This window comes from Lolium perenne, chromosome 3 (assembly GCF_019359855.2).
Source record: "Lolium perenne isolate Kyuss_39 chromosome 3, Kyuss_2.0, whole genome shotgun sequence".
NCBI classification, from domain to species: domain Eukaryota; kingdom Viridiplantae; phylum Streptophyta; class Magnoliopsida; order Poales; family Poaceae; genus Lolium; species Lolium perenne.
The window spans coordinates 247,518,343-247,532,500 of NC_067246.2; the positions used below are offsets into that span (position 1 = coordinate 247,518,343).

Genomic DNA, 14,158 nt, shown 5'->3' on the forward strand with positions numbered 1-14,158 from the left:
TTCATCCCATTGTAGGTTTAGTGAGGTGGCTTCGAGGTTGATCTTTTGTATTGTTCTTGTAAGGTTTTGTGAATAATCTAATAAAAAAAGCCGTGTGCATTCTTTGGATGCAGAAGATGGGGCGATATTTTCCCATTTCGAAAAAAAAGTGTTCGTTTGACCTATTTGCAGTGCAGTTTTTTTTATGTCTGATTCAGGTGATGTAGGACACTATAAGCTGCCTCGGACAGTCTTCACGCCCTCCTAAAACTGAAGGGCGGAGTTCATGTCGGCAAGGAGCGATGGTCATCTATTGAAAATGTTGCGCCAAAGGTTGAAAAAACCATGGATATCGACGACGTGGTTGGAAACCCCTCCGTATGTATGCCAGTGCCGGTGCCTAAGCCTGGGCCTGATGGTGGCAGTAGTGGCAGCTCATCAAGTGATAGTGCTAGTAAGGGGTTATGCTCAAACTTTGCTCAATGGACCATGGTATGTGCATCCTGTGGCGGAGCTACGCAAGAAGTGCTGGCGGGCGGGGGGGGGGGGGGGAAATCTCTAATTTTGAGGGGCAAAAGGTTAAAAAATCCCATTTAAGCCTATCCCCAAAACAAATCTTCAGAGAATGGTCAAAAGTTGGGGGGGGGGGGGGGGGGTGGCCCCCCTGACATGCACATAGCTCCGCCAGTGTGTGCATCCATTTATTATCTTTGTTGCTTATAAAAAATGTTTTCCAGTGGATTGGTCGATGATAATAGCAACAATGATGATGATTCTTGTTACCACTCTGGTGATGAAGAACCACCGCGTAGGGTCCGAAGGTTGGTCCCAAGAAGGCATGTTTCACAGAATAATCCGGTGCGTAGCACCGCTGGCAATCAAGCTGCACCAATAGGTAATATAGGAAAATAAAAATAAGATGAAGGAATATTTGGATGGTATGACTATGAACATCACTAATTGTTTTTCCCCTGTAATTTAATGTGTGATGGATGCTTACGTAAACAAACATATTAGAGCTTGCTACTTGACTTTGTTTTCCAGTACCTGCAGTGGTTGAGGAAAATGCTGCCGACAATTATGGTTTGTCACCTTTAGAGCTTGGAGTTGAGCACAAGGTGCCGCCTCACCATATATATAATACCTTTTATGAATATATGTGACGAAGTGCAACAGTAATGATATCTTAAGGTATATATGTGGCTATGCAGTATGGTCAGAATCAAAGATGTTCAGTAGTTGTTTTGCTATTGCAAACCTTGAAATCAAATATCTCTTGTGCTGTTTGTGCGAATGGTGTGTCTTAAGATTAAACATCATTAGTTATTTCATGCGTTCAGTCAAAGAACATCTGAATCATGTCCTAATACTGTGTACACGTTAATAATCAAAATCAAGAATTATTGTGCTAAAGTTTCTGTCAATGTGCATTTTTTAGAAAAAGCAAAAAGCCTTTGCGTTTATTTTCATTGAAAATGAGAGATTTTGTTTTTACAAGCCTCATAAGAGGTCAAGGTTCCAAAAAAACACAGATTACAGATTAGTGGACATCCCAGGTTGCCGGCAGGAGGACGCGCAGGTCTGGCCCTCCAGCTCGTGCCAACGTTGACATGATAGATTTAATTTCTTGTAAAAGTAAAGTTCAATTTTATTTACATGTGTAAAATAATCTATACAAACCACTAATTAATACTATTACCACTAGTGTTTTGTTTGTACTTGAGATTATCTGGTCTAATCTGTAAGAGCTAGTGCAAATAATACCACTTTTGTAGTATTACGTGCCGATGTGGTATTATTGTGAATGTCTGATAACTTTACAGGGAGCGGTGAACACTACGCCATGGGAGTTGCACCTGGATGGACTGGGATACATGATAGTTGATGCTGCAACCAGAATGATGAAGGAAAATGAGAGTGAGATGATGGTTACCAAGAATAAGCCAAACTGGGGGATAGTTTGCAGTCCCAAACTTGTCAGTCAGTATTGCGGTTCAACCAATTTCCTGTGGAAAATCGTAAAAAAAATATAGGAACATCAGACATGATCGATCTAATTGTTTTATTGTTTGGTAACATGAATTGAATTGGACACATTAATTTGACCTTGCTTCTGTTCATTCTTTAGGTCCAATTCCTGGTGCAGCCATGGGTGTACAGGAATGTTGGGTATGCAGTGGAAAATTGCAGTATGGTAAGCTTGGAGTGCTAACACTGATTCAGCTAAGAATAAATGTATGCATGACTGGAAGAGGGAGTTACTGAATGGTTGTTGCTGTTTGTTTCAGATTTTGGTGCCCCTGAAAAAAGAAGATGCATGGAGCATGTATGCTCTGTACATGTAGAGGAAGATACTGAATGTGCTTGACCCGGTTCTCACAAACAAAGATGAAGATGTATACGCATCAAAACATGGCGACAGTGCCCGCCATGTCCTGGAAGGCATCGCGGCCATTGGAAGAGCTGAGGAGGACGGATGAGTCATAGACTATGACAAGTGGGATATCTCCTACAATTTATTGATAGATCCACCTTGCAGCAGGCAGTTTAGCAGAAAAAAATATACAAATCTCCATTTGCTATACTGTGGCTATGAACAAAAGTTTCAAAATGCATGAGTACACTAACTGAACTTTAAAAACGGGCTTTGCATGATGATTATGGCTCCAGCCTCAGTTTGATATACTGTACGAAGGTGAATGTAGGTTGACTAAAGCATTCTGTGCAATTCGTACTAACATCACTATCGGATTGTAATCCCAAGCGGTTGCTTCCCTGATAAGGGCTACTGAAAAAACTACTCTGTATTAATGCAAGACTTGGTTGTGTTAAAAATGTGTTTGTGCATATCATCGGTAAGACATGGCAAATGAACTGAACAATGCTACACGAACACGTCGTCTACGGAGGTTAAATAGGCAATGGCCAAGGCCAACACAACTCCAACGTAGGACTGTGTGGGTCGGTGTTGTCAACGATCTGCCAGGCTCATGCTCAACGGTCTGATGGCCCATGCTAACGGTTTGATGGCACAGGAAATGAGCTGGGCCATCACCTGTCAACGGTCCGCAGAGTTGTCAGCAGCTCATTAAACACGGGCCTGGAGTTTGTGTATGTACCTGTGCCAAAATCTATACTACAGACAATACGAACTGCTAAAAAAGAGATTACACACAATACAACAGCTGGACACAACCATGACACATATCACGAATAAAGACGGACTGTTGAGATACCGAGCTACGTGTAGCTCGGCCTCCATATGGAGTTTCGAAATTGTATTGTAGTTCTTAGAGGAAAGCAAATAAAACTATTATGGTTCAGCATCACAAGATCTTGAGCCAGATCATTTGTTCTTATAATTCCTTGCTCCTCTGCAATATGGAGAACCTTCTCAGGAAATCAAATATTTCTTTTGCTTGCATTGGTTTCTTTTTCCTAGATATAAGTGTTTCATATCTTACTTTGCCCAATATGACCCAAGATAAATATATTTATATTAGTACAAGTTTTATAGTGGTTGACATTTTTAATAACCGTCCATCCACCCATATCTGATGGAGGTAAATAGACGGAACCAAAAATATGGGACCGGAACCAAAATTTGTGGGACCGGAACCATCAATATATTTTACGAACATTATAAAAAAACAAGCGCCCTTTGAGCGGCCGAATGATGGGATGACACTGCACGAATCTAAAAGCAACAATCAATTGACATATATGCACACATCTTAAAGCAACAACCAAATCTCTCTCACTGAAATGTCTCTCTCATCTCTCGCCATTCATCCTCTTCCCCTCTCTCACATCGGGGTGGTCTCTCACCGGCGATCTCCACGTTGCTCTTGTGGTGAGCGGTAGGGCGGCAGGGGCCAAGTAGGTGTGAGCTAGTGGCCTGTTTTTTGTTGGCTGCGGGCAAGCGCAGACGGGAACTGCTGCGGCGGAGCCCGGCCCAAGAGGGGACCCGACCTGACGGTGTTGTGGCCAGCACGGGCAGCGACGGAGGGGATGTGGCCGGCGAGGGGAGGAGCGGCGGCGGAGTTTGATATGAATCTCGTTGGGTACGGGGTTGTTCGACGGCGGGGACCTGGGTGATTGTTGGCCGCCGGAGCTAGGCGAGGATGGAGCGGGTGGCGGCGGCGCAACTTCTTGTTAAGTACTGTACGTTCCCTCTCAGCTCCTTCATATTTCGCTAGTCTTGTTCGTGCTGAAACTAGGTGCAAGCATACGATCTTCCAAGTACACGCCTTGCAATTGGTCTGCTAGCTAATCTGGATGTTGCAGTGAGTGCTTAATGTTCATTTAAAAAAAATAGAAGAGGGGAAAGTATAATTCTACATGGTTGAACATATACGCATCGATGCTTTAGTTTTTGTCTAAACAATCTTGCAATAGAGCTACTGCCGTTCTGAGCTGCTGTAGGCCTGTAGTGTATTATTGCATCTAGGCATATGGACTGATTCATAGAATGCTTATTGACTACATGCAGAATGTGTCTAAACTATTAACAGAATATGTACTTCGTGTTGTACAGAAGCTGCTGCTGGCCTGTAGTTTATAAGTATTCAAATAGAAGCTGCTGTATGCAGTACATATTCTGTACAAGAGAACTATTACAATCACAAACTGTAAGCAGAGCTGTTGTGGGCCTTCAGTTTATAAGCATTCAGACATTGTTATAATACATTGCCGTTATGAGCACAAATATCTCTTGTTTGCGACACGCAGATAAATAGAAAGCCTTATGACTGATTCATGATTATTTGTGCTTCATTTTTATCTGTTTATAGTTTGACATATCGTTGGTTACTTCTGAACTGATCTTGATTTTTCATTGTAAGTAACTTCTATTGCCTGTTGCAAGCTGCCCATTTGGAGAAGTATGAAGACCCGTCGGTTCTCTTTATCAGCAAATTTTCACCAAAGGAAGAACATGAGCTCCCTGTCTTCATTTTGTGCGCATGCTTTGTAGCATGTTTTCCCCTTTTTGTTCTTAAATTTTTTTTTCCAAGCAATCCCCCACCGGGATCGAATTTTCATTATCGCAAGATAACGAAAATACAGCGTCAGGTTTTCTGTCTGTTACTATTTACAACACACACCACCAAAAGATCTTTTTGTTCTTAACTAAGGCATGGATTTTCTTTTTTGTAGCTTTCGGTTATTAGTGCATTCTGTTATATTTCTGTCTAAGGGCAAACTTTCCTGCTTCTGTAAGTCTATAAAAAAGTTTGCCAAAACCATGTTGTTTTAGATTGCCACTTGATGCTTTTCTGCAAAAAAGCGGCACGTCAATTACTATGTCATTTTCACTATACATTATCTATTGTCTTAACATCATGATTATAATATGCAACTTTAGGTCATCGATTAATTTCTATCTCAAGTAACTTACCTTACTTGTACAGAATGTTCATGTGGAGCTCCATTAGTTTTGTTAATGGTGGCTAATGGTTGCCATGTCTGCTGCTACTCCTGTGTGAATTTCTCAGGAATCCTCCCCTGCACTGCCCTTTTACTTTTCCAATGTGATGTTAAGTTGTTTACACTGGCATGCTCCTATCTTATAAGTTAATCTGAATAACAATTCATACATATAGAGAAGCTTCATGATTTCTGATTCTGCTTGTGCTTCTGCTTCTCTTTGTAATTGTTGTGTTGAATTGTTGGCAGATATTGCATCCACAGTGTATTAGAAGGGTAGCAGCTTTTATACTTGCTGGGCGTTTTGGTAGATGGACAAGAAGTTAGAGCAGGAACGCGAGGTGATGGTCGAGAAGATGAAAAAATAATGTGATGTCGTGGAACAGAGGATAAAGCAGAATGTGAAAACATGTTCCGTGAGTTGAAGATAGTCCATGAGGAGATGGACAAAAAGGTGCAACAAGAGCGCGAGGAGATGGACCAAAAGGAGCAACGGGAGCGCGAGTCAGGACGAATTATCAGCTTAGTCACATTTACTTCAGCTTGGCATGTGATCCAAAACTTAGAATATGTGGTTCTTGAAAAACTGGCATATTGAGTTTTGAATCATTTTTTAATCATTCTATCAAACATTTATTTATTTAATCAAGATGTTCTTTACTTGAGCTGATTGCAATTTGGTTATACATTAGCACAATGGGCAGGGGCAAATCAAGTTGTGTATATCTGTTTAAATATAACATGAAAGAAAGGGAATCCAACAGCAGTATGGAATAAGCAAAAAACAAAACAAAGAATCCGTATTTTTAACTCTACTCCTTGGTACCAGAAGCATGCGGTTTACTCAACAAAGTGGACTGTTACATTTATTTATCCATTCAATTCCAAAATATGGTCATATATAAGAGCAGATTTGACAAAAGCACATGCTTATCTTGATAATTAAGCTACAAAATGGCATCCATAGGATCACAGTCAGGGTGGCAGATGCATGTATTGATTTAGACCCCAAGAGATGTATGCACATAACATCAGGCCACTACCACAAGTGAAATTTACAAATCCATGTGCTAATAAGATGTCTTCTCAATGCATCCTCTGCTTTCTAAGCCTGTCAAGCCCTTCACCATCTTCCGGTGGTCCATAACAGCTGGAGGTATGTGCGCCATTTTAGCCACCTGCAGATCAGCACAAGCAAAGTTAGATGGACAGAAAGTTCATAAGGTTCTGTGTGATTACAAATACAAAACGATAGATGCCTGATTGATAGCACGGACCATACCTGCTATGTTCATAGCAGCACAAGCTTCTATCTTCACGCATGACACTGACCATTTCATCTTGGATCGTCTACAATCAAGCAGAGACATCATCATGTTCCTGGAATACTGCACAGACATAGTAGAATCAGTACTGACACATACTCCTACTGCTGCATTTCAAATCCAATATCTGAACTTAAAGAATATGTTGTGAGTTAGCAACAAAAGAAAGTCCAGGTTCCTAACAACTGTGAATTTTAATCGACGTATTTATGGTATCCTGGTTCTTCACTCCTGGTGATCTTGAATCCAACATGGAAATCGTGGTCTCTTGGATCTTGTATGTAGAACTAGTCCATGCCTGATTATATACTACGATAATCAGAATAATACAAGTTGCAATATTATAATACAAGTCACTAATGACAACCAATTCTAGTCTTCCCCTCCTTCCTGCCAACCTACTGCTGCTAATATTATATACTCTCGACACTGCCATACAAAAGAAATGGCTCCACATAAAAAAAGATTGTATGTAGAACTAGTCCTTACCTGATTATATACTACGACATAGAATGGTTAAGTTCATAGTTATAATGGTACCAGTCAAACAAAGCATCTGAGGCCATGCACTTGCCGTAAATATATAACTAGCCCTACCAGCAATACTGTATCTAGTGGTGAACATGTAATAGCATGCCCTTTGCAATGTGATTATAACATAAACAAATTATTTTTCTATAGTTTGTTGACTGAATGTTGTCCGCATTCTTCGTGATTAAGCTAACAAGCAGTATTGGATAGAAAGAAACATTGCTATGTGTAAAGATAAGTCAGAGATGTGAACAAGTAGACTTCATGGCTACTAAAATGCTTTATTTGAGCCAGTGAGTAAAATGAAAACTGATATATCTTTAAAAAATTATAGTACAAACAAACATTATGCTATGAAGATACAATGGATGTCCAAGCAAAGTTGCACAACTCACAGAGTATCCTTAGACATCACGAGCTGAGCAATATACATAAACATAGATAACCGCTGCGTAGCAAGAAGAAGCAACAACGGTCTCAGACTCCAGCTCCAGCCTTCAATTCTTATATCCGCAAGAATCAAGAGAAGAAATAAATAAACTATCTACAATGTTTCATAATAAAATCGAGCTCCTAAGTAAATTCACATGCTAACTGAATATCCAGGCAACGAAAAGAAAAAGAAACATGATGGCACTTTGTGTGCAAATCTTAGTGTTGTACTACTTAATACTGTGGTTCCATAGCGAAGAACAAGCAATATGCTAGTAGTAATGTAGTATTATTTTTTATGAATCGGAGCTTACCGACGGCCACATAAGCGATTGAAGGAGGCGACATGGACGAGGAGGCAGAAGATGCGTCCGCCGTGATCTCGGCGGGCGCTCGTCAGGTAGGAGTTGGATGCTCCCGGCGATCCCAGCGATGGTGGCGGCGGCTCGTGGCTCGCGGCTGCGAAGGACAAGACGGGGCCTCGCGACGGGGGGAGGGGGCGGTGGCTCGCGGCTGCAACGGAGGAGAGGGGGGTTCACCGGAGAGGCCAAGGCCGTGAGTCCCCGCGACGGGTGGCCGGGCGGCGGCTCGCGGCTGCGATGGAGGAGAGGGGGTGAGAGGGAAAGGCCGGGGCGGCGATAGGGGAAGGGCGGCGGCTGCGGGGCGGCGGCGTCGGCGGCAGCTGCGGGGCGACGGCAGCGGGAGCTCGTGGGAAGAGCAGGACGAACAGAGTTGCTGTTCCTATCTGATCTTGATTTTGATTGAAGCGTTGTAGCATTATAGAACCTATAGAAAATGTATCACTGATTTAATCGACGGTCACGAAAAATTAGATTAGATGGAACTAAAAGTCAATTAGATGGAACCAAAGTTCCATCCCAATCACCGTAAAGACCTCGCATTGGTTTCTTTTTCCTAGATATAAGTGTTTCATATCTTACTTTGCCCAATATGACCCAAGATAAATATATTTATATTGCGGTGTATATTGTTTTGCTCAAAACAGATGGCATAATTTTCTTTCGTGATTTTATTCTACATGCAACGTTTGTGTCCTCCAGAAAGAGACATTCTGAGCCTAACAGAAGGAGCAATGTTGACGAAAATAACTCATCATTTTCAGTGCCGCATGTTTTGCTGTTGGTCCATGTGTTGCGTTAATAATACCTCTAAGTGTTTGCACTGATTTTTGGAGCATGTAAATGTGACCCTGGTCTACAAGTATGTAGTATTATGCAAACAAAGATATGAACTGGCAACCTAAATGCGTGCTACCACACCGGCCATGCTATGACAAAACGAATTGAAGGCGGCGCGGAAGAAGCTTCTTCGTCTAGTCTATTTCAAGTCAATGCACAACCCAGCATCAACTGACCCAGTTGTTATGCATATAGCGCCGCTTCTATTTCTTCCTAAAATTTTGATGATTCATCAGAAAAAGTGACAACATAATCAGTGAAATTAGTGATATGGTGCTGCTTCTTAAAAAAAAACTTAGCAAAATATTTAGCACGAGAGTTATCATGTTTGGTCGCCTCCTTCATAAAATTTTCGCCATTGCTAGGGTCAATAAGTTTGAGCATCAATTTCCGGGATCCCATATTTGATTTATCTTCCATCTTGAAATTTAAGCTTTGTTTTGGACCTTTTCATCTCATGCGTGTGGTAATCGACTAGCCGTCTCTCTCGCATAGTCCCATGTGTTCCGCGTGGTGGTGACATGCATACGTCTAGGGATCTGTATTACGAACAATTACCATCAGGTCAGCCAACAGGCTGGAGTTTCTTGGCTTGGAGTACAAGACTTGGAGTGTCTTGACAAACGTTTGTCCCTGTCGAGGCCCAGGGAGCTTGAACACGATTAGCACGCGAGGTGGCTCACTAGTAGGAAAACCATTATAGGTAGAAACAACAACTGTGGCGCACGAAACTGTCCATGCGTCACAGAATTATTTCTGTGGCGCACCAACATTCATGCGCCACAAAAATTTGACCGTTTTTGTGGCGCACCGTCAGCTTCATGCGCCACAGAATGTCGACTTTACGCACCGTGGCCGGTGCGCCACAGAATTTCCATGGGGCCCACGCGGGTCCAAAGATCGCACATGGTCGAAGAGAATTCTGTGGCGCATGGTGGCATGTGCGCCACCGAAGTTCAAAATTCTGTGGCGCATGGTGGCATATGCGCCACAGAAGTTTATCTTTCTGTGGCGCACTAGGCATATGCGCCACAGAATTCTGGAACATTTTTTCTCCCCACGCAACTCCACCCCCCCCCCCCCCCCCGTGGATCGCCTTTTTTACCACTGTAACATAAGAAAGAAATAGATAGAAATTTCAAAAAATAAAATCCTTCGAGATTCCCATATATTATGTCATCTAGCATCACTGAAAAATAACAAACATGAATTTCGACTTTTTTTGCAAATTTGCGTGGGAAAATCATCAAACTGGTTTTCTGGTTGCATACGAACTCGAAAAAAAACGCATAATATATCAAAATGATCCCACGAAAATTCTACACCCGGTTGGACAATTTTTAGAATCGCCAAATTCGAAAAGAGTAAAAAGTTACGGCCAGTTAAAGAGTTTTTCCTGCAAAATACAAAAAAAAAGAAAAAAAATTCTGTGGCAAACCATGTGGAGGTGCGCCACAGAAGTTTGGCCGGAAATTTTTGAATTTTTCCGGCGCCAATCTCCTACTCCTCTTCACCTCCACCACTTCTCCTCTCACTTCTCCTCTCACTTCTCCATCTCCTCACTTCTCCTCCCACCACCACCACCACCTCCCTTCTCAGGCGAGCAACTCCGGCGACCACCACCACCTCCTCCGGCGAGCACCTCCGGCGACCACCACCTCCTCCGGCGACCACCACCTCCTCCGGCGACCACCTCCGGCGACCACCACCACCACCTCCTCCGGCGACCACCTCCGGCGACCACCACCACCACCTCCTCCGGCGACCACCTCCGGCCACCACCACCACCTCCTCCGGCGAGCACCTCCGGCCACCACCACCACCGGCCACCACCACCACCTCCGGCCACCACCACCATCACCACCACCAACACCACCACCTCCTCCTCCGGCCACCTCCGGCCACCACCATCACCACCACCAACACCACCACCTCCTCCTCCGGCCACCACCACCACCACCTCCTCCTCCTCCTCCTCCTCCGGCCAACACAACCACCACCACCTCCTCCCTTCTCAGGCGAGCAACTCCGGCGACCACCACCACCACCTCCTCCGGCGAGCACCTCCGGCGACCACCACCTCCTCCGGCGACCACCTCCGGCGACCTCCACCTCCTCCGGCGACCACCTCCGGCGACCACCTCCGGCGACCACCACCACCACCTCCTCCGGCGAGCACCTCCGGCCACCACCACCACCTCCTCCGGCGAGCACCTCCGGCCACCACCACCACCGGCCACCACCACCACCTCCGGCCACCACCACCATCACCACCACCAACACCACCACCTCCTCCTCCGGCCACCTCCGGCCACCACCATCACCACCACCAACACCACCACCTCCTCCTCCGGCCACCACCACCACCACCACCTCCTCCTCCTCCTCCTCCTCCGGCCAACACAACCACCACCACCTCCTCCTCCACCTCCGGCCAACACAACCACCACCACCACCTCCTCCTCCACCACCACCACCACCAAAAAAAACGGCGAAATTTCGGCGGCCCTAGATCTAGATCTAGATCTGGCCGCCACTTTTTTTTGAAATTCGAAAAAAAAAATCTGTGGCGCATATTGGCATGGTGCGCCACAGAAGTTTTAAGAGAATTCTGTGGCGCATATTGGCATGGTGCGCCACAGAAGTTTCAAAAATTCTGTGGCGCACGTACATATGCGCCACAGAATTCTAATACTAGTCGCGTGGTAACTGTGGCGACGGGCTCGTGCGCCACAGAAAGTGATTTTCGTGCGCCACAGTTAGCCATTTTTCCACTAGTGGGCTTTCAGAGCGCGGGAAAACGTACCCTCAATAACACATTCAACGCATCCACCTAAAAACGTTTTTCAGCTTAGACCGTATGGCTCGGTGTTTATGCACCCATTATGAAAAATTACATAAAATATAAATTTAAATATTCGAAAAATGTGGAAAAAATCTGCATGTACAGCTAGACGTTTTATGCTGGCACGCAAAGTATCACGAGAATAAAACATTTTTGTAACATGACTATAAAACACAAAAAATGTCTTGTGTGTAGTCATAATTGGAGCACCAAAAATTTCCTTCTTTTACGCAAGCCACAGAAAAGTTATTCTTACCTAAATATATTTATGTACGAACATATATAAAATGTTCGGACGCACCCGTGAAATTTCTCTTCATTATGTTTGATAGTTAGGAATGTGATTATGCACCTAAGAGCCCACATGGATTTCCGTTTCATTACATGCATGTAAACATTAGAGCATCCCCCGCGCTCGGTGACTTCGGACGAAGCGAAAACGCGCGAAACGCCGAGATTTCTCTCCCGTGCTTTCGCTTCGGCTTCCGCGCGAGAGATGGACCCGGCCGGTCAGCGACAGACGCATCGTCTTCCGCGCGGAGTAAAGGCTGCCGCCGGTCAGCTCACCGCGGACGCGTATCATCCACACGGCATTAAATCGCCGGCTCTAGCCCCGCCTAAATACCCCGCTCGCCGCGAAGCGTCGCACCATTCCTCTTCCTCTTCCTCTTTCTTCCCTCGACCCTCGACGAGATCCATGGCGTTCAACGACGAAGACGGCGCGGCCAACAACGGATTCCCCCGCCGATCGCTCCATGCGTGGGAGGGGCACCTCCTCCACTAGGCGGGGTACCCCTGCCCGCCGGACACGAGGCCTCCCGGCGGCGGGTGGCGGCTAAGTGTGGGCGGCGTGCCAATCCCGCCACCGCCCCAGGGACGCGCCCTCGAAGCCGCCATCGAGAAGGTCCGACTAACATTGTCGGACCAGGACCGCGCCGAGCCACGCTACCACCCCGATAACCTGACGGCGTGGAACTCCTACTTCCTTCGCCGGTGGGAGCAGGAGCTCGCCGCGTACGACGGCCCGCCGCCTCCGCCTCCGCGCAACAACACCGCCGGACGCAAGCGGTGGTGGAGCGTGCCGAGCCGGACGCTCGAGGCCGTCCTCGAGCACATCGAGGGAGGCAACTTCCCCCTTCTGACGATGCCCCCGCTGTCGAGGGCATCGGCCAGCCGCCGCCGGGTAAGTAGCTGGCAGCCACGGCGCATGGCTGCCAGTTCATCGTCGTCCGGTTCGGCGTCGAGGTCGATCTCTAGGTCGGCGCCATCTTGGGCGCCGGTGAAAAAGGAACCGTCTTCCCCGCCGAGCACCCGCGCGCGCGGCAGCGGCGGGATCATCATCCGCGAGCCCTCGACGGCGCAAGGACGGCTCCGCCCCAAGCGCGAACCCGACACCTTCGGCGAGCGGAAGCGCAAGCCGGCGAAGGTGAAGGTGGAGGAGGCCGAAAGCGCCGAGGACGCCGCCATCCTCGAGGCCGTCATGGCGAGGTCCCTCCAGGACCTCGTTCCCGCCGAGAACGCCATGCCCCTCGACCAGGCCTGCGCCTGGTCGAGGGAGCAGTGGGAGAAGGAGGAGGCGGAGCGGCAGGCGAGGCTCCTCGAGGACGTCGCTCGCTACCGCCGGCCTGCGACTCCTCCATCCGGCGTCGCCGTCCCCGTCATCGACCTCGCGGAGTTTGACGACGGCTGGTACAAGCCATCGCCGTCTCCGCCTCGCACCAGTGGCCGGTGGGGAGACACCGGCCAAGGCAGCAGCCAGGCGGCGTCGGCGCTGCCGCAGTTCGACGACGACGGCTCCGACGATGATGGCGCCGGCGGCGACGGCGACTACACGGTGTTCTACCGCTATTTGGGCATGTAGAGCGCAGTGTTTTAATATTTAGAGTTGTATTCCCCTGGCCGAATTCGAAATATAGTCGAATTCGGCCCCTATGTATGAACTTCGCCCTCTATATAGTAAATATCATTAAAGTTAGTCTAAATTCAATTTGTCAAGTTTCCGTTTTTTAAATTTAGATCCGCGTCTTCGCCTGAGATCGCGGCTGGGAAACTAGTCCTCCCCATGCCAAATTTACGTCCAATCCAGACGTAAAATTTTCCGGATTTCAGCGTGGGGAGGGCAAACGAGTGAAGATGCTCTTACCAAATCATCTCGTTCATCGATATAATTAACGTGTACACATACCTAAGTATAGACAGGTCTATAACTAAAACGCGTCTACACATATTTCAAAATAGGGGTTGTACATACCACCAGGACGGGAACTTTTGACTCTTTTGTGCCACAACACCCTATGTGCACCAGAAAATTTAGTAATTTCAAATAAAGTTAAAAAAATACTATTTTTTAGGAGTTAAACATGATGAAGTATTGTACTCGTATAAAATTATTTGAATCTCTATATAGCACAGACGTGGCA

At 46.2% G+C, this 14,158-nt stretch overlaps 1 protein-coding gene and 1 long non-coding RNA gene across 2 annotated transcripts; one reads left to right on the forward strand and one right to left on the reverse strand.

Annotated features, from left to right (window-relative positions):
* Nucleotides 1–3,734: 3,734 nt before the first annotated feature.
* LOC127344629 (uncharacterized) lies at nucleotides 3,735–6,071 on the forward strand. Its single transcript, XR_007878105.2, has 2 exons — nucleotides 3,735–4,143; nucleotides 5,656–6,071. It is a non-coding gene; the product is annotated as an uncharacterized lncRNA (long non-coding RNA).
* A 174-nt stretch (nucleotides 6,072–6,245) lies between these two features.
* On the reverse strand, nucleotides 6,246–13,079 carry LOC127340076 (uncharacterized). Its single transcript, XM_051365855.1, has 4 exons — nucleotides 12,721–13,079; nucleotides 8,009–8,480; nucleotides 6,689–6,794; nucleotides 6,246–6,584 (listed from the first exon to the last, which is right to left on the reverse strand). The coding sequence occupies exons 1-4, from the start codon at nucleotides 13,077–13,079 to the stop codon at nucleotides 6,577–6,579; spliced, it is 945 nt and encodes a 314-aa protein (XP_051221815.1). The 3' UTR covers nucleotides 6,246–6,576.
* Between the last annotated feature and the right edge of the window lie 1,079 nt (nucleotides 13,080–14,158).